Raw genomic sequence first — 25,143 nt, 5'->3', positions numbered from 1 at the left:
AAAGGGCAAAACAGGACTAATGGTTTTGTTTGCTGGGGAGAAGCAATGTCAAGCATGGAAGTCAAGCCAACAACTCCTGCCACCAGAAAGGTGCTGTTGGATGCTACTTTTAATGGCAGACTTTGATATTATTCATTAATGAGAAATGTCTTCAGTAACTAAAATACGATCAGATCCTGCAATTCTTCTGAGGTTGCAGAGTCTCTCCATAGATAGCACCCACTGCCCACTAATGTCAGGCTCTCCCTGAACTTGACAGGGCACCTGTTCTTCATGGCCTTCTGGAAATGGTCCAGCTATGACACGTTCCTGATATCCCTCAGCTGCAGGGCATGTTTCATTCTGCTGCTCCAGGCAACTCAATAAAGGCTCCTTCCACCCACTCCAGTTAATCCACCCAGACTGTAACAATAGAGCACTCAAGAGGGATTGTGCCCATTTGCTGAGTTAAAATTTGCTTAAATTGATTGTTTCATACAAAGGAACACTTAATTTGATTTCATTGTGTTTTCTGAGCAAACAGTAATAATGCTAGATGCATTTCAGAGGGTGATTGTTCTTTATAAGTAAAGTTATTTTTAAGAATCATTATCCTCTTCTTGACACCAAGATTTTATGCAGCATAAAGTAAAACTTGGTTTCCACCCCTTAGAGAAAGAGGGGGGAAGACTTCAGCTGCAACATAATATAAAAAATCATATTTCCATTTGTACTGTTGTATTGTCCTTAATTGTCCTTACTGTCCACAACTACAGGAAAAGTTGACACTTTTTTTTTCTTTCTCTCATTTGAAACCACTGGAACTATCCATGCTTAGTTATTATTTTATCTCTGTGGAGCCCCTCCATGGATGTGAACACCTGATGGATGTGCATCCCTGTGCCTGGTTCTGGTTCAGCAGTTACCCACCCTGTTCCCCCTGGACATAGGAGTCACAGAAGCACAGAATCAATTAGGTTGGAAAAAAAATTCCGAGGTCATTGAGTCCAACCTGTGGCCCAACACCACCTTGTCAACCAGACCATGGCACCGAGTGTCACATTCAGTCTTCCCTTAAACATCTCCAGGGACGGTGACTCCAGCACCTCCCTGGGCAGCCCGTTCCAATGTGTAATCACCCTTTCTGTGAAGAAATTCCTCCTAATGTCCAACCTAAACCTGTTCTTAAGGCTGTGTCCCCTTGTCCTATCGCTGGTTCCCCGTGAGAAGAGCCTGACACCCACCTGGCTGCAGCCTCCCGTCGGGGAGTTGTGCCCAGCGCTGAGGTCCCCCCTGAGCGTCCTTTCTCCAGGCCAAACACCCCCAGCTCCCTCGAGAGCTCCTCATCACACTTGAGCTCCAGATGCTTCACCCAGTTCTGTTGCCCTTCTCTCGATTCGTTCCAGCACCTCAGTGTCCTTCCTGAATTGAGGGGCCCAGAACTGGACACAAGCACCTTCCCGTGTCATCCTGAGGGGTCGGGGAACGCACATCGTGCTGTGGGAGGGACGGGTCAACTCTCAAGACCAGGAGTGTGGATGTGCGACAGCGCGGGGACACCTGCACCCTGCCGGGATGGGGAGAGCCCCACCGAGAGAACAGCTCCGCTGATGTGTCCCCTCTCCCCCGTCCCTCGCAGTGCTCCCCGCGCCCGGGGCCGCTACACGGCGGTGCTGAGGGCGGCTCCGTCGCGGCCATGTTGAGGGCGGGGAGCGCGGAGGGCGCGGAGGCGGCGCCGGGGCCGCTGCGGGCGCGGCGCCTCCTGCTCCCACCGCCCGCTGCCGCCGTCGTTCCTGTCGCTTCCAGCGCCCGCTCCCGCCGCTCCGAGCCGCCCGCAGCCGCCGCCGGCGGGGCCGCGCTCCATGGCGACCCCCAGCCCCTGCATCGTGGTGAGTGTGGAGGCTGCCGCCCGCGGGACGGGGGATGCTGAGCGCCGGGGCCGCTGTCCCCCTCCTGCCCCCCGAATAGGGTGATCTGTGAGGGAACGTGGGGGATGGCGTGTCGTATCGTGTGTTGTGGCCTGGCGTGTGGCGTCCCTGGGCTCCGGGAGCCGCCGCCCCGCGGAGTCACCTTGAAGGCAGCCCCGGCCTCCCGGCGCCGGGCCCGGAGCTGCCCGTCCCTGCCCTCCCTGCCCCCGGCCGGGCGCGTCCCTTCCCGGAGCGGCCGCGGGTCCCTCGGGGTGAGATCCGGGGGGATCCGGAGCCCGAGGGCGGCGGGCATAGCCGGCGTTGGCGCCTCCGGAGCGAAGGTGGAAGAACTTCCCCCAGCGCGGCACAACTTCCTATTCCTGTTGCTGTTCGGGGCGTGCGGGAGGCTCTGGTCGGGAGAGCCCCACGTGTGTGAGCTGGGTCTGGTTCTGCAGGAGCAGCATCCTTTATATTTTTGCGTAATTGCCGCATCTGCTAAGGCTCTAAATGCTCATTTCTATTTATCGTTTTAAAGCAAGTGGCAGTGCTGATGAAGTGCGTGTCTGATGGCCGAGAGCTGTGACAGCCGCGAGGTTGCGACAGTAAATCCCTGCAGTCCATAAAAACCCTGACAAAACCTGTAGGAAGAGCCCATTCCCTTCCAGATGCAGAACGGAAGGTTTAGTAGACACGCTCGATATAACGATGGGTCTGACCAAAGAAAAACCCCATGAGTTTTGGGAAGGACCTGCCTTATTTCTTAAAATAAGTCCTTGTGAACTGCAGGGACCATGAGCTCGAGCTGTGTGTGTGCAGCTCACACAGGGTCAGTTTTGGATGGGAGGGTGAAATAATAATGAAATACCCCAGATGAAATACTCATTAAAGATTAATCAACAAAAACTCCATGCAAGCAGTTGTCTGGCCACTGGACAGGTAAGTGTTTCCACAGGCACTGAAATAAGATTTGATTCCTGTAAGGGCACTAGTAGCCAAAATAAATCCTTAAAATGCCTGCCCTGGTGAACTGTCAGTACTAACCTTCTGTTTTCCCTCTGAAATTCTTTTTCACCTAGTAGTTAGTGTTCAGCTACATAACCAGAGAGGGAAGTAATTAAAAAACCACATCATTTTCAAGCTGCAGCAGGGTTAGGGTTCAAGGAAGACTCTGTTTGATGTGACAGTGTGCCCTGAACCTCAGCAGTGTTCGGTATCATTATGTATGTATGCTAATCCCTTGTCCTAATTAATATGCACTTGCCAGTGTTGCAGGCTGTTTCATATAGGGAGTTTGCCCATGTGGAACAGGTTGCTGAAAGCTTTAATTTCAGATTCTGAATGATCTTGAACCTCCTTGTTTTGGAAACGGTGGTCAGAGCAGAGTTGCTTCATAGCAGCATAACTTGGCATGCTCAAGTAGCTCTCTTGTCTTGTCCTGCAAACTGGCTCCTGTGTTTTGTTGTGATCAAGTGTTGTGGAGATTTGGAAGGTGTCCATGTCAGAACCTCTGCTTGCTTAATTGCAGATACCAGGTTTTGCATTACACTAGGAAAATCAAAGGGTTTAAAAAGCTTATTTTTGTAATGGAATATAGAGTTTCAATGAGGTGTAGTAACTTCACTTTCCTGCTCTCCACTAGAGAAGAACGTTGTAGGACTTTCCTTCACACATTGCATTGTATAACAACTCACAATATTTCAAGTAACCCTTGTGAGCTCTCAGATTACACTTTACTCTGTGTTCAGTGTGACTGATGTTTTTAGAGAGGGGGAACATAAGGTGGTTCTGATGAGCGTTGTGGGTTTGATAGTTTTTACTGAATAAAGCAAAGGACTTGAAGTTTCTCAGCACAGACTTTCTATAAGTCTTTGTAGAAATCTCACCTTATTTCCTTTTCAGATTGGCGATGATGAACAAGGTTACGACCTGGATTTGTTCTGCATACCTAAACATTATGCAGATGATTTGGAAAAAGTCTATATTCCTCATGGGCTCATCATGGACAGGTTTGTTTCACTTCAGACAGTACATTGATTGCATGAAACTGGAATAAACATCTTCCAGTGATAATTTTGCTGCTTGGAGACTGCCTAAATAGATTACATTTAATTAGAGACTCGAATGTACAATTAATTTTTTTTTTCCTTGGCTTCTAAGAGTTTGTACATTTGCAGTCATGCTATTCTTTGAAAATTGCTCATAATTCTCAAGTGAAATTTTGTAGTATGTAGCAACTTAGGACTTGCTTTCCAGTGTTTCTTTGATGTTTTACCTTCTTAAAATCTAACTAGAGATGTTTTGTTGTGTCAGTTCAGTCTGAAAATATAGTCTCTTGAATTTCCATAAGATATTAATAAAAGTAAAATATTAATCACATCATTTTTGACTCTCTCATGTTGATAAATTATGTCCAACTTTCTCCTGCCTTCCGAGAAAGACGTTATCTTCTGCAAATATCAATCTGTCACTTCTGTGGTTGCTGAAATCTGTGATGTGCTGTGCAAGTTTTATCTTGTGTGATCAGAAATGTGTTCATAAGCCTGCAAGACATTTTTGTTTTTCTTTGTGTTTGTAAGTTGCTAATTTCCTTTATGAGGAACTGGAAGTCCATATAGAGGAAAAAAATTGGACAAAGTACATGTCATTAAGGAATTGACGTAAAGATTCTAATGGTTGGCTTTCTCTGAGAAACCTGCTGTCAGCTGGCACACAATAAATGCAGACCATGCTTTCTAAAATAAATGGCAAAATAAATTTAGAAACAATTATTGCAGAAAAATGGTGCAGTGTTCTCTTGCTCTGCCTTGCTGGTATTGTATTCTGCTTTCAGGACAAGTTTCTGGCATTCTGATTTGGCAAATAAACATAAACTCTTCAGTTTACAATTTGAGAGTTTTCTTGCTTGTCAGCTGGTGAGGGCTGCTGCCTTTGGGGTTGTGTTAGCTTACATTGCTCTTTGCATGGAAGCTGAACATGTCTTTGGAAGGAAAAAACACACCTTCATGTCTCATATCTGACAGTGAAATAGTTTCAGGGTGTTAAGGTTTGCTTTGGCTGCCTGTGACATAGGAAAACAAGCTCATTTGGCAGTGCTACTGTTGGATTAACCTTGAAAAGCAAAAGTTTGTTGACCAGTAACATGTAAAAGTGACCGAAGTGGTGGGCAAATATTTCCAAGCAAAATGCATTTCCAAGTTTGCTGCGTGTGTTTGCTGCTGCTAGGAGTATCAGACACTGCTGCTGTGATGAACAAATGAAATGTTATGACAGCTCACTCTTCCTTGGTTTTGTTTAGGACGGAGAGACTGGCACGAGAAATTATGAAGGGCATGGGAGGACACCACATTGTGGCACTCTGTGTACTCAAGGGTGGCTATAAATTTTTTGCTGATTTATTAGACTACATCAAAGCCCTGAACAGAAACAGTGACAAATCAATCCCCATGACAGTCGACTTCATTAGGTTGAAGAGTTATTGTGTAAGTATCTATGCAGTACTGTGCACTTTTTAGCTAAGTAGACTACAAATTATTAACAGAGGTGGTTTAATATTGTTACTACCCTAATATGCTAATATTAAACAGATAGGAAAAAAATAGGGGAAAAATAGAAAGAAAAATAGGGGAATTTAGAGTCACAAGCCAATTTACTCTTTCTCTGCCTTATTATAGAATATGTTTTCTTTTAGATCTTGTTATCTCCTCACCCCAGTAAAATCGTTATGCTGAGGAGAGAGACCTTTTACATGTCCTTTACTTGTTCAACAGTTTCTTCTCTGCCCACAGCCTCCTCTCTAAAGCTGTGCCTCTAGACTGGTACAGAGAAATCTCCTGCAACTATTATTACAAAAAATTAGTTCTGGGAGTTTTATATGGCCCAGTCATCATTCTTGGACAGGATGACTTGAAAGCTACAGAAATGGTTCCCTATCTCATTTTTGTTTGGATGAACCAAACACTGAACCAAATTAATTGTATTTGGCCATGAGTAAACACTAGATACATTAATCTAGATAAGTGAATTAATAGCTTCTGAATATTGCATTACCTTTTCAAGACAAGGCATAGGTTGCCTTGGGTTTAGATTTTTAGAGAAATCATTTATTTTGATTCTGAGCACAAATATTCAACTTTTTAGGGAAACAGAACATCCTGTAACACAAGGTAACTTTCAGGTTTTACAGAAGGAAGCATGGGGTTATGTTGTGCAGGTCAGGGGAAGAAGCAGGTGTTTGTAAACACTGTATGATTTCCAACTTACTGGTAGCCAAGTCTCATGTTTTTTGGGATTCCAGAAATTTATTATTTTTTTCCCTAAGACCATCTATAAGATGGAAATAATGACTTTTTTTTTTTTAGTTTCAGTTTAAAATGTTTGAATACATTGTTTTACAATGTTATGCTGTTGTTCTGTATCAGCAGCTTTGCATTGAAGTCAGGGTTACTTGTTACAGCTGTAGGTCAGTCCCTATCCCAGCAGAAAAATACGGGTGACTGAATTGAAAAAAAACACTCTCATCCTTTATTTTATTAAACTGTGAAACCTGAGATGGAATTATTTGCAGGCTTAGTCTGGGCTGTTGCAGAACTTGATAAATCCGTGATTCCTGTCAAGCTCTCCATTAACATGTTGTGACAAAGGCAAGAACTGCATGGAGCTTTGGTGCAGTCTTTTTGCAGGAAAAGCAGCCCTGGCTGCCTGAGGCACACACACAGCTGCTTGTCCAGGGGTTACCTGGAGACCACACTTGGGTTTGCAGAGCACGAGGCACTAATTTAGTTATGTGCTTTAATGAGAGTGCAAGGCTGGGCAGAAGGGCTCGTGCCAGCCTTTGGTTGTATCTCACAAGGCACTTTGTGCTTATGCACTGTGCTCAAATCAGCGAGGGACAGCAGTCTGAGCCTCTCTTCTTCTGTGCCTCACAAAAGGGGAGGCTCCTGCCTCCAGTCCACTTCACCCCAACACCCCCACATGCCCATGTATTCTGCCTGTAAAAACGACAGAAAACTGAATGTCTCTATTATAGAATAGTAGGTTAAAGAGTAGGAAATTATGGCTTCTGCCTGTTTTTTCTTAGAGAGGAAATTTTGTATCTTCTGCTTTCTCAACTTAAGAAGACTACCAATAACTTGTTTGTTTAAAAAATCAGTACAAAGACTACACCCTTCATGCTCACTACTTCCTAACTCAGGAAAAAAATACTGGAGAAATAGTTTGAAACACCTGAAAAAAATCTCTGCTAAAAAGCAAGGCTGACATTTTACTGGTATCCCAGGTGTGTTTTGGTTCATTTCTTTGCTACAGCTGTTTTTATTTATTCCCTCTCAGAACTACAGTGCCTTGATATTAATAGGGGAGTGAGCAGCAAAATAAGTTTTATGGAGATTACAATTGTTATTTTACTATAGAAACAAGTAGATGAGGAGAAAAGCAGAGAAATGTAGACAGAAAGCTATTGAAGTCAAATGTTTTCCTTGAGGTGTTGGCTTGAGGGCTTTTGATTTTGTCAGCCATTTCTATAAAAGAATGTTTTCTTGTTCTGGATGAGTGAGGAGCTGCTGTTATGTGATGCCTCCACTACACTATTTTTGAGCATTTCTTTTCTGTAAACTCACTTAGGTGGTTATTAATATCCAAATTTAGGTCCTTTTGATTGCATAATTTGATAGACTGGATAAGATTATCCTCTCATGGACATATATGTAACAGCTTGTCTGAGTCTTCCATCAGTAATAGTGTCAGAGTGCTAAATCTGCTCTGTAGTTTTGATCTGTGCTTTGCTACAGGAAGGGATCTGTGTTTAGTGGTGTGAAAATCATCACAGACTGTAATGGACAGTTGAAAGTGGAGCTTTCAACTCTCTTGTTGCTGTCTCTGGATATGATTACTGGATCATGCTGCCTGCCTTCACACACTGGATAAAAGATGTTAAAAATATCCTGGTCGCATAAATCAAGCAGATGAACTTTTGTAATGGTTCTGTAATTGATGTAATTGAAGGTCTATTCTTGTTTCAAACTGATCATTTAATATTTACAAGCATATGGGGGTTTTTTTTGTGTTGCAATGCAAAGTTCATACTGTACTGCACCCAAAATAGTTCTGTAAGAATACTGACATGATCAAGCTATGATTAAACTTTACTTGTAACTCCAGTTTTCCAAGTCCTTACGGATGAATTTTAATGATCTGGCAAGCTGTTAAGAAATGGAAATATAGTGTTTGTGATCTGGCTCTCAGTATTCTTGACAAGCAGTTTATTCTCTTTGTGTTACAAGAAGAATGGCTTTCCACCAGTCTCCTGCATTTAAGCATGGAAATGAGCAAATGTTGCTTGTATTGTCATGAAGGGCAGCCAAAAGACAGTGGATGTGTTGTGCTGTCACTGGCGAAAATAGGGATTTTTGGTGGACTGTGTGGTAAACTCTGGCTAGGTTGGTCAAAGCACTATTCTGAAAGGTCTCTGCTAACCAAACCTTACAGCAGATAATGTAAGGAACTTGAAATGCCATTTTAAAAGGTGATCTTGGAGTCACTTGAGTCAGGAGTTCCAATCTTGTAAAACTTAATTGTTTTTCAGCAGTGACAACAGGGAGGCAGTGGTAATAGTTCTAAACAGTAAAACTCTCATGTGTTAAACCATGAAGCATTAAAGTATAACCAGTACTGAACTTGAAAATAAGGCTCCTAAAGATAATTAAAACCTTGCTTAATGATTAAACAAATTTCTTGCCAGTGGAAATCTGGTTACAACCAATGTCAGAAATCTTTAACTGTTGTTTCACCCTTTTATTGCTCAGGAACTTAGCATGTAAATATGACATCTAATATGAACTGTGAGACACTTCAAGGTTTAAAGTCAATTGACTGAGTTTAATAAACTGCAAAGATTTGTGAGGCACTCCTATTAGCTGTTTTTAACTTTCCTATATAACAGTTCATTTAAATTTTTATCACAGTTTAGATTTAGTGAAGCAAAATGCAGTGTAGTGATGGTGTACCTGTGTTGCTGTTCAATTGTATAAGGACTAATTTGATTTGTTGCCAATATTGGCTGTAAACTGAGCATAAGCTTTTCTGGTTATTTTTGTAGCTTATTGTTCTAAATAGTAATCAGTGCCTTGTTTGCTGGCTATTCTTGTTATGATTGCCTATTCTTATTCAGAATAAGACTTTCCAAAGCAATAAAGTTTAAAATGTAAATTACCAGCTATATAGTATCCTGTAGCTTGGAGACCAGAAGTGTTTTTTGTCCTGTTTCTATATCTGTAGAGAATGCATAGTGAGTCCTTGATTTTCAGATACATATGTGTATATAATGGTCACAGATGAGAGATGATGCCTCATCATGTGTTGATGCAAATCTCTTGTCAAACAGTCTTTAATCTGAAATACCATCTTTGAAGTTGATCACTTGTAATTTCTTTGTTCATAGAGAGATGCTGTTGTTTCCATGCTTCTGGAAGTTTTAATGTTTACTAGTTGTGTACTTCACAGTTTTGACATTTACTGCAAGAAGAAAATCAGTTTAATTCTTCTCATGCTAACGTTCACCCTCCTCTTTCTTAGAATGATCAGTCAACTGGAGATATCAAAGTCATTGGGGGAGATGACCTCTCAACCTTGACTGGAAAGGTACAGCTCTCTGTGTGTCTGTGTTGGTGTTGCCCTGAAGGAGTGGTGGGAATTCATAGTGTAAGGTGCAGCCCACGTCAGGGACACAATTCCCCATGGTAGGCAGTGACAAGAGGAGGAAATAGGAGAATGTAAATTGTGAATCTGCTTTTCTCCAGTGATTCTGTGGAGATCATTGAGCCAGATGTCAGGGGTTAAAGCACCACTGCTCCTGCTCTGTTACAACACATCACTTCCCCCTTCTCCTCACACATAGATGATTTTTAAGACATGTATGTCAATGTAAAGGATGTAGGTATGACAGAATTGTACATGACTGCAGTAGGACACTCTTCTCTAGAAGAATAGGAATTGTATAGACCCTGTTTTGATCTCTTTTGCATATGTCTAGAGTTTTCAAAGTCTGAATAATTCAAAGACTACATAACAGGAGCTGTTGAAAAGAATCTCAGCTAATTGTTATTAGAGCATCAGGAATGTTAAACTACAAAGCAGTTGCTGTTACACATGTAAACATAAATATGGTACAAATATTTAACTGCACTGAAAATTAATTATGAAGATTAATAAGAAATCGTATGTTGTCTAGATACTAACAGATTTCTTTTTCTTTTTCTTTCTACCAGAATGTTTTGATCGTGGAAGTAAGTACTGTTTTACTTGGAAGTTCTAATGTGTGACAGATAAAAAAGTTCTAACAGAAGTTGTTCCTAAGCCAGAAAACCTAGTGTTTCTAGTTTCAAGGTTTCCAGCTTCCTAGTTCAGGCCTGAGTTTTGCAAGTGGTCTCTGAATAAGCTGTGTTTTGAATTCTCAAATTGCATTCAATTGCTATATTTAACCAGGAAAACATCCATCTAAAATGGTTTGTACTTTCTTTCAGTTTTCTGAGATTTTTTCAATTCTAAAATGTCTAATTTTTCTCTTTTTTTTTTGTTTGTTTGTTTGAAAAAGTAGCCAAAAAAAAGTGATACTAAGCATGTTGTTGTTCTGGGTTCAGCACAGCAAGCTAGGAGACTAAACTGCAGAGGTGGAAAGAGTATAAGTACCCCAAAATAGATGAAAAACAGATCTAAGCCCAGCCTTCCTGTGTGTAGCTTCTTTAGAGAATAGTTGCATAGAGAATGCTAATTCTTAATTGGCGTTTTGCAATTGCTGAATTCCTATTCCTCTGTCTTGTCATGGTTCTCTGGGTTGATACCAGGTTCAGTACAGCTCAGTTTGATTGCCAGGTAGGTGCTGTTGCTTAATTCTTGCTTTCTTACCTTTATCTTGATCAACACCATTGCTAATGTGCAGCCAATGTCACTTTCCTTGAGTAAAATTGACAATTTCAGGATAGGGAAGCAGCAGCAGTAGACAGGAAAAACAGATGTGCAATCTAATAATGTGTTAAGGCTCCAAATAATGGAAATGGCATGTTTGTAAGCAAAGAAACAACTGTGGCAACTGATTCATCAGCCAAAGGAAAGGATGTTTCCTCTCATAAAATGTGTTTCTATGTATTACTTTCCTAATTTGAGAAGGTTATATTATTCCCCAGGAAGCACATGCAGTTCCAAAACTCCTACCAAAATAGTATGTATACAGCAGTCATTGTGTCATCAGTGGTGTCCTTTGAAGTATATTTTGCTTCAGCTAGACAGATGTGTTTAATTATGTATCTGCTCCATTTCAGATGAATGTAATCCCCAGATTAGGTTAGTTTCTTATTTATTTAGTGAATCATCTGTCCAGTGACTCGTCTTACACACTCAGATATGAACACTTACTGATCACCATTTTAAGTGTCAAATGATAAAATGCACAGATTACAATGCAATTGTAAATTTGATGTCATGAGCGCTAGGCTTTTCTTTACTGCATCCCTTTAATGTCCAAAAAAAATCTGTACAAAATGGAGATTCATCTCCAATAAACAGCTCATCACACAACAGAAAATTAGTAATAGGTTCTGCTTTTCTCTTAGAACATGGAAGTAGCTGTTTATTTACTAGCTTTGATTTTCATCTATATACCTGTACATCTTCAACTTCTCTGGAGTTTAATGATTAAAAGCATTGAGTGTTAATGGTAATGCTGACAGGTGCTCTGTTGAGTTTGTTGTTTGGTTTTTATTTTAATTGGGAGTCATGGGGAAATCAGCTGAAACCAGAATATTGCTGTTTCTTTGCTGTTTGCCTCATTTATTTCAAATAGATTTGATTTTAGGCTAGGGCAAGGACTGTCCCTCTAAAGATAGTGTGATTGTTTGAGTCTAAATGAGGCAGCCATTTCTGGTGCTTCAGTTTCAAGCCATATTTTTTATTTTCTGTTTATGTGTGCAGTGAATGGGATTAAAATGCCATGTCAAAATTTATTTTAGCATGTTTTAGACTTCAGAACTGCACTCAGACTTCCCTGTGCAATTTTTTCAGGTATTTCTTGGCTCTGTAAAGTAAATTGTACTCCTTTTCCTTTAACTCTAATAATGAGTTGTTCTGCCTGTTTTTCCTTGCTTTTCTTCCTGTTGAATACTCTGTAACTGAGCTCAGCAGCGAGACTAACATTACTCTTATCATACTCAAATTAAACATTATCTCATTGCTGCAAGGAGCACAAGCCATAAAATATCCAGAAGGAGCCAAGAAGGTCATTGCAGTAACTGCTTGTTCAGCAACTGCTTCCAAAGTCGTGGTTATCCACAACAATTAAGCACTCTTGTTAACGTGTGTGATCACTTTACCCAGCGTGGTTGCATAAACCCAACGCTGTGTTTCATGCCACCTGGATTTGGTTGTGAGCATTTTTACAGGCTGTAGTTTGCCATATTTTCATGCTGCTGTGGATGAGCAATTTTGGGTGTAGAAACTTGAAAGTGCTACTCTGACATGTTTAATATTCTGTTTTACATGAGTGTTTTTATTTTCAGGATATAATTGATACTGGTAAAACAATGAAAACGTTGCTGTCTCTACTTAAACAGTACAATCCAAAGATGGTGAAAGTAGCCAGGTAAATGTTTGATGATTATTTGTGCTGGTTTTCACATTAAGAAGGTTTAAAAAAACCCCAAACCAACAAGTAAAAACAAACATAGAACACGTTTCCATGGAAGAGAAACAGGAGGGAACATTTCTGCAGGAGTCATATGTGATGTGATATGTTGAAGTCACTACTTGTTTAAACTCCTAAAGCACTTTTGCATGTTATAAGCACATGTGTATGTGAAGGATACTGGAAACACTGTTCTTTCCACTCATTGCTGGAAGAATTCCTGTGCTTCAGAAGGGCATAACTTGTGCATGCCTGGAACACCTCTTGCCTATCATCTTATGGTAAGCTTTGTGGGCTTTTACCACTGAAGTCCAAGTTTAGAAGTATCTAGAAGAATTTAAACATTTTGGTATTAAAAGAAATACCCTCTCAAGTTAATAAACACAAATTTAGTTCATAAATATAGACTTTAAGTAGAAGGGGGAGTAAAAAAAATAGTGGTTGTCACTTACCTGTATGTAGTGTCTCTCCAAAGATGTTTGTTTCTGCTGGCAGTATCTGCAGCTTCACTATACTGCAGTGGTCTACCTGTGCAATCGAGACATTTTTCTATTTTTTCTTCTTTAATTGTGGAATTTAATTAGTTTGCACACTAATATGAGTGTGCAGTGTGCATAGTTAGCTGAGCTTTAGAGGTCATTCTGTGAGAGTCACCCAGCCATATGCTCTTCCAGGCTTTTCTACTTAGTTACACCTTTAATCAATTCATTTCAAAACATTTCATAATTAAATAACTTGCAACCAACAAGAAATGTTGAGGATGGTATTGTATTATTAACCAATATCAACATTCCTCCTGCTTATTTCTAAATTGCATCTGTTGCACTGCTATGCTGTGCTTGTGTATTTTTTAATAAAAGCATAATGATTGCTGGGGATTAGAGATAAAGCAGAGCTGGGTGTAATATCTAATCTCTTGTGTTGCCATAACAATGTCAAAGCAGTTGTTAGACTTACCAGAACAGCTCTTCTTGCTGATAATCTGGAGGTGACCTGCTGAAGGTGAGGCCATTGTGGATTTTTCCCCTGGCTAGTTTTTAAGTATGTGTCACTGAAAAGTGTTGCAACACTACAGTGTAAAAATATCATATCATATTGTTAATATCATATAATATAATTAATATCATTTAATATGTGCAAAGACCAATTTCTTGTATTTTAAACCTCTTGGGTTTAAACCTGCCCTGGGAAAGACCTGACCAGGTAAACATGAGCATTCTAGATAGGACTATGTTCTTAGTTGCTTCACTTCTCTCTCTTCTATTGTTTTTATTTTTTGTTAATTTTTTTGGTTGTTGTTTTGTTGTTGCTGTTGTTGATTGGGTTGGGGGTTTTGAGCTTTATTTTTTGGTTTGGTTTGGGATTTATTTAGTTTTCTATTTATTTTCCTTCAGACAATTAAATAGTTGTAGTAGGGAGATGTGAACTAATGCTAGTACTACTTTGGGGTTTCTTTCATCAAATTCTACACCAATTCTCAAAAATTAAGTCTCCCAACTAGAAGTTTCATGAACTAAAATCCAAACTGTGACTGTGGCAAATGAAGCCACATCTTCAGTGGTGATCCAGGAGGGAAGGGGGGGGTCTGTGTTTAGTATACAGAGTTATGCTGGTCCTGTTTGCATTCAGCCATCAACCACTTTTTGTTTTCCTCTCTGTTTCCCAGTCAGACAAATGTCAAGCCTGTGGGATTGTGCTCTACTGAATAATGAGCAAATCAAACTAAGCTAGCAGGGCATTTCTCTCTACCACAGTACACCAGCTTTGTAGCTCCATGCTTTTTACCCCTTTGTCTATTAAATCTAGTATCCCCTGATCATCAGAATCAATTACATTTTCTTTATGGGGTTAATTAGTACTTCCAGTGAAAACCAGTTAAAGAGAATTTGTGCAAGTGCAATTGAGGTTACATTCAAGCAGCTGAACTTTTGCTTCATAAAACTTAGGCTTTTGTTGGGCTTTTTTCTTGGGCCATATCCCAGATTGTTTCCTCTTTACCTACAAGGTAAATTGCTGAACTTCCTGAAGTTCCTAACATACTAACATACAAAATCCCAATAAGCTAACTTTTCACAGTGAAAATCCATCCAGATAGTGTCTCCCAGCCTTTTCCTTGCTGACCTATTAGTTAGCCTTAAGGCTCTGAACCATTCATGATTCTGGAAAGTTTTGATTTTTTCATTATGATCTTTTGTACCTGCAAGAAAAATAATGGTTTAAAATATGTGTAATTATGCTGTCAGTCATGCACACTTAGGCCTAACTCGGCTTCTCTGTCATAAAAACAGTCTTACATATTTGTACATGGTGCTTTTCCATATTTCAGTTGTACATTAATTTTATTTGACAGCTTGTTGGTGAAAAGAACTCCTCGAAGTGTGGGATATAGGCCAGACTGTAAGTGACTTTTGACAACCATTTTTCTTTATTGAAAGTACGTCTGTGTATCATGTACGTTTTGCTCAAAGTCCAAGGATGTTCCAAACAGGTTTTTATTCTTGATAAAGTTTGCTCTTGTTTAGATAATTTAAATATTTGGAATGTATTTTGAGACACTTAATCAGAATTTATAACATTTGCAACATTTTATTATATTGAAAATCAAACTTTGATATTTTGGTCTAGGTTACATGTGCAAAATTCTCTCAGCTTGCATGTAGTCAAATGTTTCACTGCTGGATTCACCTTTTGACACTTTTGGGAGTGATTTGTGTGCCTTAGCCTATCCACCTGATAAAATACCTAAATTGGCACTGTTATGTCTGGGTATCTGAATTACTCCCTTCTTGTCCTCTGTCTATCCCAAGACTGTTAATGAAGGAACATCCATAGCAGACTGTGGTAAGAAAGTGACAGCTCCTCATGCCTTGGGCAGGGCTGTGTGTTTTAACTGTGTTCCAGAGGCTAAATTCCTGTTATTTTCATTATGGAAGTGAAGTGAATTGAGCAGCAGAATCACATCCTCTTCCTCCTCTTTTCCAAGGCTGTACAATGCTCTGTAAGTGAAGCTTTCTGAAGCTTCATTGAGGTGTTCCCCTCATTCAAGGACGCCCCTCATTTCTGGGATCTCATTATAGGCTTAGCTGGGCTAATGGTGCCTTTGGAGCATCTTGCAGCAGATGACTTGTTTTGCCATCTGTCCCTAGAGACAACCTGTCCTGAGCAGGACATGTGAGCTCTGAAGGAGACAACAAGGCAGCAGTGGCTGGGCCTCCATTTTATCCCTGTGTTGTGAGGCCCAGTAAGTATTAAACATCACCTTGGTTTTTCCAAAAGTGCCTGTAGCCTTTTATTTGAATTGCATGCTTTATCTCAGTTTTCCTTACTTTGGCCAAGGAGAGAAAAAAGACACAGCTTTCCCGCTCAGGAGTCTTTCATTTTAGTGTGTGGGGAAAAGCACTTTGGAAATTTTATATTTTAAATAATTTAATTACTCTTTTTGGTCATTTTATAGTGACAGGGTGGACTGGTACTGCCTGACAAAATGTCCTGCTAGAGCTGTTCAGACAATCTGGAATGGTTGCTGTCCCCTTTTAAGGCAGATTTTTTGGGAGATAAAAATCACAACCAAACAAAAAGCATCAACAAACCAAAGCCAAAAGCAAACCCAAAGCAGCCAACCCACACTTGTTTCTGAAACCTGTAAATGACCCTTCCTGCAGCCCTGTCTGGAGTGCAGGTCCAGCTCCCCAAGGCGCTGCCTCTGGAATCATGCTGTGAGGGGGGCTTGTGTTGTGCTCACAAGTCCACTGCTGCTGCAATGGCTTTTCAGGCATCTAGGAAGTGCCAAGTAGGGTTGGTAGTTTTGTACATATTTGCAAAGTCAGAGGACATTTTCAAGGAATTCTACATTCTCATAATAATATCCTGTCAGTAAATTTAAGAGCTTCCATTCATTTCTTGCAGACTAGCACCAGGCAGCTGTGTGAGAACCAATAAATGCATCTCATTTAATTTCCTTTAGTTGATAAATCAACAAAGTTAAAGTTGTAAAATAACTGAAATATTAATCTGAGGGTACTTGAATAGAAGAAATAAAATTAGTTACAATCTACAGCTATAAAATTCCTTATCATCTCTGTAAAAAGGTCTAGTGAACTCTAGGAAGTTCTTTTTCTAACACACTGGTAATTTACGGTCTTTTTCAGTTGTTGGATTTGAAGTGCCAGACAAATTTGTTGTGGGATACGCCCTAGATTACAATGAATACTTCAGAGATTTGAACGTAAGTAATTTTTCCCGTATGTTTTTCTCCATTTAAAACTGGAGAGGAGGAAGGAAGGGAAATCTCCTTACATCATTCTCCCTGCTCTGTAAATCATGCCTCATGTTCTAGTGATGAGAACAAGCCTGAGAGCAGCAGGGCAGTGTTTGGAGCTCTGATCAAACTAAAAACTTATTTTGCTGCATGCAGAGTGGAGGCTGCAGAGCTGTCAGCTTTGAAATAATGTGAAGTTTGTGTGAAGTTTCTTGTCTCACCAGATGTCTGCAACAAATAAGTGCATTTATTTAGTTACATCAGAGTTAAAGAAGAGAGATCTGGGAAGCAGTTAAGAAGGGTTCACATTATTTTTATCATTAATTCTTCATCTGTGTCTCAGCAGACCCAGCAGACACTGTGTGGGACAATTAGGAGAGAAGAAGTCAGTGTAGAGATTTTTGGACCAAAAAAAGGCCTAAGATTTTCTGCATAAACAGTGTCAGAAGATCTTTCCTCCTGAAGTGTGTACAGTGCACTTGTGTTGCTTTCAGAAGTTTGTTATTGATGTCAAATCTTGGTCTCTTAGTTTACTTTCCTAACAGGAGCTTTTTATTTTATTTTGTTTCAGCATATCTGTGTGATCAGCGAGACGGGGAAGCAGAAGTACAAAGCATGAAAGCAGAGCTCAAGTGACAACAGAGCTTTGAAATGTTTTGTTTACTGAGTCCTATCTTTCACAGGCTTCAGCTCTGGTACACCAGCTACACTTTAGAATACCCCAGCCCCATTGCCATATGCTTACTGTAATTTATTGCATGTACAATATAAGAGCTCGTCTTGTTCATTTATATTTTAGAAATGTAAACAATTAGTGCAGTTCTGCACTCCTTATTTTGATTTGCACTATGACTCTACCGACTATCGCTGCCCCTGGTTGGGTTGTGCTGTTTGTGAGCTCCAGAGTCTAACTCTTGCAGTGGTAAATTGCTTAAACCTCATCAACCCAGAACTGAAATAGTTCAAGTACTGTAAATGTAAAACATTTTATGATAGGGAAGTCTATTAGTAATATTTTTAAAATCTGTAATTTAAGTTTTATATTTTAATGCACAGATGTGATTGTGATTAATGGATAGTTGCACCTTTGGGTGTTATAAAGCATGAGGAGCAGCCAGTTACAGTATCTGTAATCTCCAGGGGGCTCATCCAAATCTCCTGGAGTTGCCTTATTGCTGTAAAGGAAGTCTGGGTGAAAAGTGTGTTTTTCTTCTTTCTTTTTTTTTAAAGATGGAATGACAAAACAGAATGTTTAAAATCTAATTTTAGTTGAGCTGCCTATTTCTGTTAGATTTTATTTCTTTAAAAATATCCATCAGTCTGTGGAATTGCCTTTTGAATTTAGACAATTTTAATATATTTGTGGAGAAAAAAAGTATTGTAATGTTTACTTTATAAGATCTACAAGGCAAAGTACTTTAAATAAAGGCTGTCTCTTTAAAATAAGCCCCAAACAGCTATCCCACTCATTCTGTATATTAAAGTGCTCTTGAAATTTTCTTCTCAATAATATTTTTTGTAACTGCTTGTGACAGTGAAGGCAGACTCTACATTTGTTACCTTTGTAGAGCTTTTGGTTAATGCAATCCTGTCTAAGAGACAGATGATTAAAGTGCTATGGGAAGATCCTGAAACAATTGCATCTTCTCTAACCAAACCAGATTCCAGAGAGAACAGTTGAAGCAACAGTCCTTTGTTCTGTCTTGGCAAAAATGAAGTGTAGAGGTTCTATGTCCATGAAACATATCCATATCCATGTGGGAAAAACCCACAAAAAACACATTTTGTAAGTAATTGTTTTGGTTTGTTTCGTTAGCACTTCTTTTCATGTGGAGTCCAGTTCTGAACATGGCAGCCCAGCTCACACCTGTGTTTGTGCTGTGCTTTTTGGTTCTTGTACTTCTGCATGTCGATTCTCCCACCACATCCTCGGATTTAATGCTGCTCAGTGCCTAATACACAATGGAGTTTTTGAAAGATTCTGTTTTGAATGATTTTTCTGTGGTTTTGAAGTTTGAGTCTGTATTTTTCCAAGAACTGTACACTACTGTCCATCCATGGCTTGCTCAGTTACAGCTGACCTAGTATTAATGATGGTAATAGCAGACCTAAAATATGAATTCACACAATGTAATTCACATCACATGACCACATTTCTGGGACATCTGTTTGTAAATTGGAATTCTCTTTAACAAATATTAGAATGCTGATCATTATTATACTGCAGGCTTTTCTTCCAATGCACTACAAAGTCTGATTGTATTTCTGGATTTGTCTTAAATCACCTTTGTGTATCTGCCTGTTTAAGAATTTGTTGAAAAAATATGCAGTGCATCTTCAAGAAGAGGAAATACTCTGTCTCCTGAAAGGTTTTCCAGTCATGGTTAAGGCAATTACTCACGTGATGTGATTTGGGAAAGAGAAGAGGGGTTAAGTGATAACAGGAGGTTTATCTTTCAAACTGGAGCTGGAGTGGGGAATTCCTGGTGGCTTGGGGGGCAAGGGTTGGAATTGCATGGACTGTGTGGTCACAGGAGAGGTTTGGGAAGATGCTGTTGAGCCACACTGGCCCCAGGAGTGATGCTGGGGCAGCACAGATCTGCTTCTATCACACCACCTGTGACTGATGGAAATGGTCTATACTTAAAATCTTCCTGAATGCTCCCACATTTCAGGTGCTGTGCAACAGACACAGAAGTTTTCTCACTTCACACAGGTGCTTGTCAGATCAAGTACATCACCACAGAGAGATTCCTTATTCAAAATCTTTTGTTAGTCTGAAAATTGTTTAGATAAAAGGTTACCTCCTCCCTTACCCTTGCTAGGATAGTTCTATCTACTGCAGCCTTTCACAGCAGCTGTGTGCACACAACAGGAAGATAAATCCTCACTTAAAAAACATTGAAACTGCTACTTTTGAAATTGTTACTTTTTATTTGGTAATTTTAGTTAAAAGACTGGGGGTTTAGTCATACCTTTGCAAATTCAACACCAGCTTTATACGACCTAGACATATATTGTTAAAGCATTATGAAAGCACAAAGGAATATCTTGTATTTCAACATTTATGTGGCATTTGAAATTCATTAGAGTTCCACATTTTATGAATCACAAATGTATGCTGGAAAAATAATTTTGAATATTTATAGGCTTTGCTACACTGTCTCTCCCTGTGACATCTGGCATTTCTGTACATTTTGGTAGCTGAGACAGAAATGCGATGAAAAGTCTCTCTGTGAACTGAGCTGGCACTTCACTCAGGGCTTTTATTTTTTGCAATCCTGGTTTTGAAATTTGAGGCATATAAGGATCTTTGAGCTGCCTTGTAATTGTATATCCTGACTGATTAAATGGTGGTGTTTCATTGTCTCTTATGCTGCGACAATCCTGTCAAGCAGGAGCTAATCCAGCAGCGAGGAGCTGACAGTGCTTACACGAGGCTGGTTAGGAGTCATTAAAGGACTGTCTGCCCTGCCCAGTGTCTGCCTTTCATTCCTGTGCAGCAGGTTGCACCTTGCAAGATCAGATCTCCACTCTTGGCAAGCACCTTCATAAGCCGAGACACTGTGGTCTGGTTTTTTCTTTCTTTTTTTTTAATTGTTCTAGTATTTAATTACTCAAGCAGATGTAGTTTGATGAGTATTCTGACAGGGAAAACACTTGCAGCTCTGTACAGATGCCAGTACCCAGTGAGCTCACGGTACTGCAGGCACCAAGGTGAAGAGGGTAGGGCCAGAAAAGCACAGAGATTCAGCACAATCCAAGAACTGGCTGTGAGGGTTTTCATCCCTAGAGAAGTTGAGAGAGGGATGGTGCTGGTAACTGCCAGGTGATGAAAGCCTGGTGCAGGGTCTGTGTTGGGGATGCGTTTGAGTGGCTGCAAATGCCCTTCTGTGTGGGGGCTCTGCTCCAGTCAAACACCAACTGATGATTTGAAACTTCATCTTGGGAGGTGGAAATCCTTGTGGAGCCAGGTAGGAGAGACAGGCCAGTGATGGTGAATAAACCAAGGTGCAGGTAGATTAACCTGCTCCAGGAAGAGGCTGGTGTCTGTCTAACAATTATTATTAGTGGCATCTTTATTTTGTCCCCACTGTAACCAGAAGGGAACCAACGTTCGTGTGTCTCCTGCATATCTCCAGGTGAACTGTAGCAAATCACGGAACCTGTAGGATACAGCTTTGGGCATTAGGGCTGTGTGAGGGGATTCCCAGTGTCCTCTCAGAAGTTGTGATTCCCCACCCCAGCCCTTCACAATCAGGAAAATACCCCAGTAGATCCTGTCTGTCTGTATAAATAAGGAATCAGCTATTTCCAGCTCCAGCCCCAGCTCTCTTAGGTGGCTTCTTGGGTAGCTCATCTGAGCCCAATTTATAATCCTGAAATCTCAGCAGCACCAGCGGGCATGCTACAGAGTTGTTTTTTGGAGACTTAAGCAAAACGTACTTTTCCCACGATATTCTGCTACCCGTGGCAGTGAAATAACCTTGTTTAGTTCGCCTGTTCCAGCCCGGCCACGGAAAGCCCCGTGTCCCCCGTGGATTCTGCCCGAGGGAAGGGGTGTGGATGGCGCTGTGGGGCTGGCTTTGCCCCTGGAGCCCCCGCATCCGCAGGGAATTCCGTCCTGGGAGCTCGGCCAGCGCGGGGCTGCGGGCAGCTGGGGCAGGGCTGGCAGGAACACGAAGGGCTTGGTTTGGCTTTGTCCCGCGGGTTGGAGAGGGATAGAATCCTTCTCCCAGGAACAGACTGCCTGGGACCGACAGAACGCGCTGCCTTTCCTGCGCATCCGGGAAACGCCAGAGCTGCGGTGCTGATGCTCCACTTGCCTGTTTCCCATCTGAGGAACTGGGACGTGACTAAGCCAACCCTAAGGCAGGGAGGAGCAGGGTAATGGGGTGTGTGTGTGTGTGTGTGTGTGAGCTTCCAAATGTTCACTGATGTGCCTTTATCAGATCTTTCCTCCCGTTTCTTTTCGTGACAAATTTTTCTCCTCCATTCACAAAGCCCAAAATATCCTGCAGCAGAGAATACAAAATATGGGGTAGAAATATCTTCTGTGGTGTAAACTCCACAAAGAAAACACCCTGTGCTTTCTAGTATAGCACAATCACAATTCCCTCCTTGATGAGCTGCATCTTCCACACCTCCAGTCCCCTCCCAAGCCATCAGACCTTGCCTGGCACATCAGTCCTGCACACCCAAATGATTTATTTCAGTATGAGGGGGAAGCTATTTTCTCTTACCGACTATATGGTATGAGAACTCACCCTGGACAGTTTATAAATGAATATATGCTCTGCTTTAATCATGGTTTGAGTAAACTTCAGTATCCTGTTACTTGAACAGCCACAAGGATGGGTTTACATGAGAAATTGTGGAGAGCAACATTTTGCATCAGAAAATAAAACACTTGAATTTGTGTTTTTCTTCCATTTGGTGAGTTTGTTGTCAAGAACCACTGTGTCATGAGGGTGTCAGAGCCATCGTTTGCACTGGTCATCATTGTCACTTTAGCAAACCCTCATGGGAGAGGTGAGCTGGCTTCTGTTTTGCCATGTGGCTGATATCTGCCACATCTAATTTAACCCAAGATTTTTTTTTCTTTGTGCAGCTTTGCGCTGGGGGCAGCTGCACAGCTGGGTACCGAGCCAGGGTCTGCTACCCCACAAAGAGAGAATGAGACACATGAAAGGTCTCTGTAGTGCACAGGGCAGGACCTGAAGTCATTAACATCAGGCACTGGGAGTGGCTGTTGTGCACTGCACTAACACCTGCCAAAGGCAGTCCCAGCTCCGAGCACGCTGGATGTGAGCTGGGGAAAAGCAGATGAGGTGGGTGGGCAAGAAGTGCAGGAAAAGCAAGATAATGCTGGATACCACAATGAGCTGCCAACCTTTGCCAAAAATTCCTTCTGCATCAAAGGAGATGAACAAAAACGCTGAAGGTAGATAAGGTGGCTTTTTGGGCTGCTTTTCCAGCGTTTACAGGAATCTGCAACACCTCGTTTGACTCCCACACCACCTCTAATGGAGGTACACGGTACTGTGAGCAGAGCAACATAACCTCAGTCTTAGTAAGTGGGAGAATTTTGGTCTGGTGTAAATTAAAAAAAAAAAAGATTGGTGTAGAAACATGGGAATTAGAGACTTGTTTAATGACTGCCCTCTAAGCCCAGCAGCCATGCAGTGCTGTGACGATGTGCAGCACGTATTTACCCACCACAGGGAACTGCTGCCTTCCAAGTTGTTTATAAAATCACAGCAAAAACTACTGAGGGAACTCAAAGACTCTTCCCCTACAGTGGTCACATGCATTCCTGATGCAGCAAATTTCACATTTAAACAAAAAAATCACATCTTGCTTTATCCTAGACAGAGTTTACCCAGGCTCCTTTGCCTGTGCTGCTACTCCTCTGCAGATGCCTCAAAGCATTGCAGTGTGGGTCTGAGGGGCACTGGTCAGTCCAGGGATGCTCAGCAAAGGCATTTAGTGGTTTTTTTTTCTAAGTGGTTTGTGCTCAAATGTATTATGGAAGTCAACTTGCACTTGTGTCAAAGGCAAACTTCTACATCTCAGGAAAAAAAAGGATAGGCGCTTCCCTAGCTTCTCAGAAAGGCACAGCTGGATGTCTGCCTCCCCTGCCCCCTGGACTTTCTGTATTAATCATTAGCAATATCCTGAAGTATCTGTGGGGACACTCAAGGTGCTGGGAGCCAGGCAGGAGCCCCATCCTGCACCCTCAGTCCTCGCTCCTGACACCCCCGTGCCCCAGTTCTGGCACATCCATCACTGCCACAGCCTGTGCTGCCCTGCACAGCCACCTCCAGGGGTGCATTTCCCTGGGATCCTATTGCCTTCATTTAGCCTCTGTATTTTATTTGTGTCTGCTGCCCCGCAGACTCTGCAGTGCTTTTACTCTCCCATCATTCCCATTTTGATCCTGCAGGAGACTGACGCCTGAAAGCAGTTTTAGCAGGAGTCTTCAGTTTGTGAACACAGTGAAAATGTGTTTTTCTAGCTGAGAAAAATCAAACTGACCACAACAGAAATGGCCCCAAAAAAGTAAAAGCAATTTTAAATCTTATATTCCACCTATAAATATCAGTAGAAACATTCCTTAAAAAAAACTGGTGCAAAATTAATATAAATGTACAATTACCAACTTTATTGACCAATTTGTTGACCAAGTAATTCACCAAGTTATTTTCCTGAGGGAAAGCAGTGTGGTACATGGCAATTAATGACTTAACTCGTTGAGTGGGAATGAACCATTCTACAGAAACAAGTGGAATACCAGCATCTGGTTTAGAATGCACCAATTGTGCACCCAAACATTGAGAGATTGTCCCTTCTGAGAGCAAAGGCTCTTAAAAGCTGCTCCTCCCCACTCACACCCCCCTTGCACTGCCCCAGGTCAGGGACATTGGTGTTCCAGGGGTGCCTGTGCTGATGTTCCGACAGTGCTGACACTCCCTGCACAGAGCAGGAACACGAGTGCAGCTGTAAATCAGCAAGAGGATTTCCCCCTACCCTACAACTATTGGCTGTAATGTAGGAATTCCTGAAAATAGCTGAAAAATAAACAACTGTTCTGGAATTCACAACCACCAGGAGGCTGCTGGATCGGGGCTGTTAATGATGCACAATCACTGGCAGGACCGACAAGCTCATTCACACCATAGCAGATGAATCTTGACCAGGCAGGCACCACCCCAGCCCTTCCCAGCAGCGTCCCTGATCTCCGTGGCCCTCGTGTCTATTCCAGCAGGGTTTGGAAGCCTCAAAGTGGTGCAATATTACAGAAAAACCTTCCACCATGGGGCTGGGATAGCTCTGGAGGAGTGGTGGGTCTCCAAGCAAATCCTCAGATGGTCCAAACTCTTTCCACCATGGCCCAAGTGGTGCCAGATGCTGCCACTGGCAGGCCCCCTATGCCAGCTGTACCAGAGCTGGGGTGTCCTGACACAGGCGGGGGCAGCTGCAGAAATTTGGGGAAGGATGATGGCTCCTTCAGCAGGGCTTCCCCAGGAGCACCCCAGGCACAAATGAGTGTCTTTCCCTCTCACCCAGCTGAAGCTCTGGTGGACTCTGGTCCCCACCAGCCCTTGCACCCCCCAATGTCCCCCACACCCCCTCCCCAGGCTCTGAATAGGTCACACCCAGGGTCCACCACTGCCCCTGTGCAGCCCCAGGTCCTCCCTCCCCCCAGAGCCCAGAGCAGAGCTCATCACCATCTCCTGGACAGCGGGAAGTGCTCCCTGCTCCCTCCACCCCTGGTACCCTGGGGCAGTGCTGGGTGCAGCCCCTTCCCCATTCACGACACCAAGCCC

The 25,143-nt window shown here is 41.9% G+C and overlaps 1 protein-coding gene across 1 annotated transcript; it reads left to right on the top strand.

Annotated features, from left to right (window-relative positions):
* The first annotated feature begins 1,760 nt into the window (after positions 1–1,760).
* On the top strand, positions 1,761–19,075 carry HPRT1 (hypoxanthine phosphoribosyltransferase 1). The gene is made up of 9 exons (XM_015626656.1): positions 1,761–1,868; positions 3,786–3,892; positions 5,182–5,365; positions 9,456–9,521; positions 10,148–10,165; positions 12,431–12,513; positions 14,906–14,952; positions 16,704–16,780; positions 17,385–19,075. Exons 1-9 carry the CDS (start codon positions 1,842–1,844, stop codon positions 17,430–17,432), a joined length of 657 nt encoding a protein of 218 aa, XP_015482142.1. The 5' UTR covers positions 1,761–1,841; the 3' UTR covers positions 17,433–19,075.
* The last annotated feature ends 6,068 nt before the right edge of the window (positions 19,076–25,143 follow it).

Source organism: Parus major, chromosome 4A, assembly GCF_001522545.3.
Source record: "Parus major isolate Abel chromosome 4A, Parus_major1.1, whole genome shotgun sequence".
Lineage (NCBI taxonomy): Eukaryota > Metazoa > Chordata > Aves > Passeriformes > Paridae > Parus > Parus major.
The sequence above is the reverse complement of the archived record's forward strand: the minus strand, read 5'-3'. Positions and strand labels throughout refer to the sequence as shown.

Bases quoted from the DNA above. Each gene is read 5' to 3' on its own strand.
- HPRT1 (XM_015626656.1), top strand. From the start codon at position 1,842: ATGGCGACCCCCAGCCCCTGCATCGTG. The intron at 1,869-3,785 runs GTGAGTGTGGAG...TTTCCTTTTCAG, and splicing joins CCCCCAGCCCCTGCATCGTG to ATTGGCGATGATGAACAAGG. The intron at 16,781-17,384 runs GTAAGTAATTTT...ATTTTGTTTCAG, and splicing joins AATACTTCAGAGATTTGAAC to CATATCTGTGTGATCAGCGA.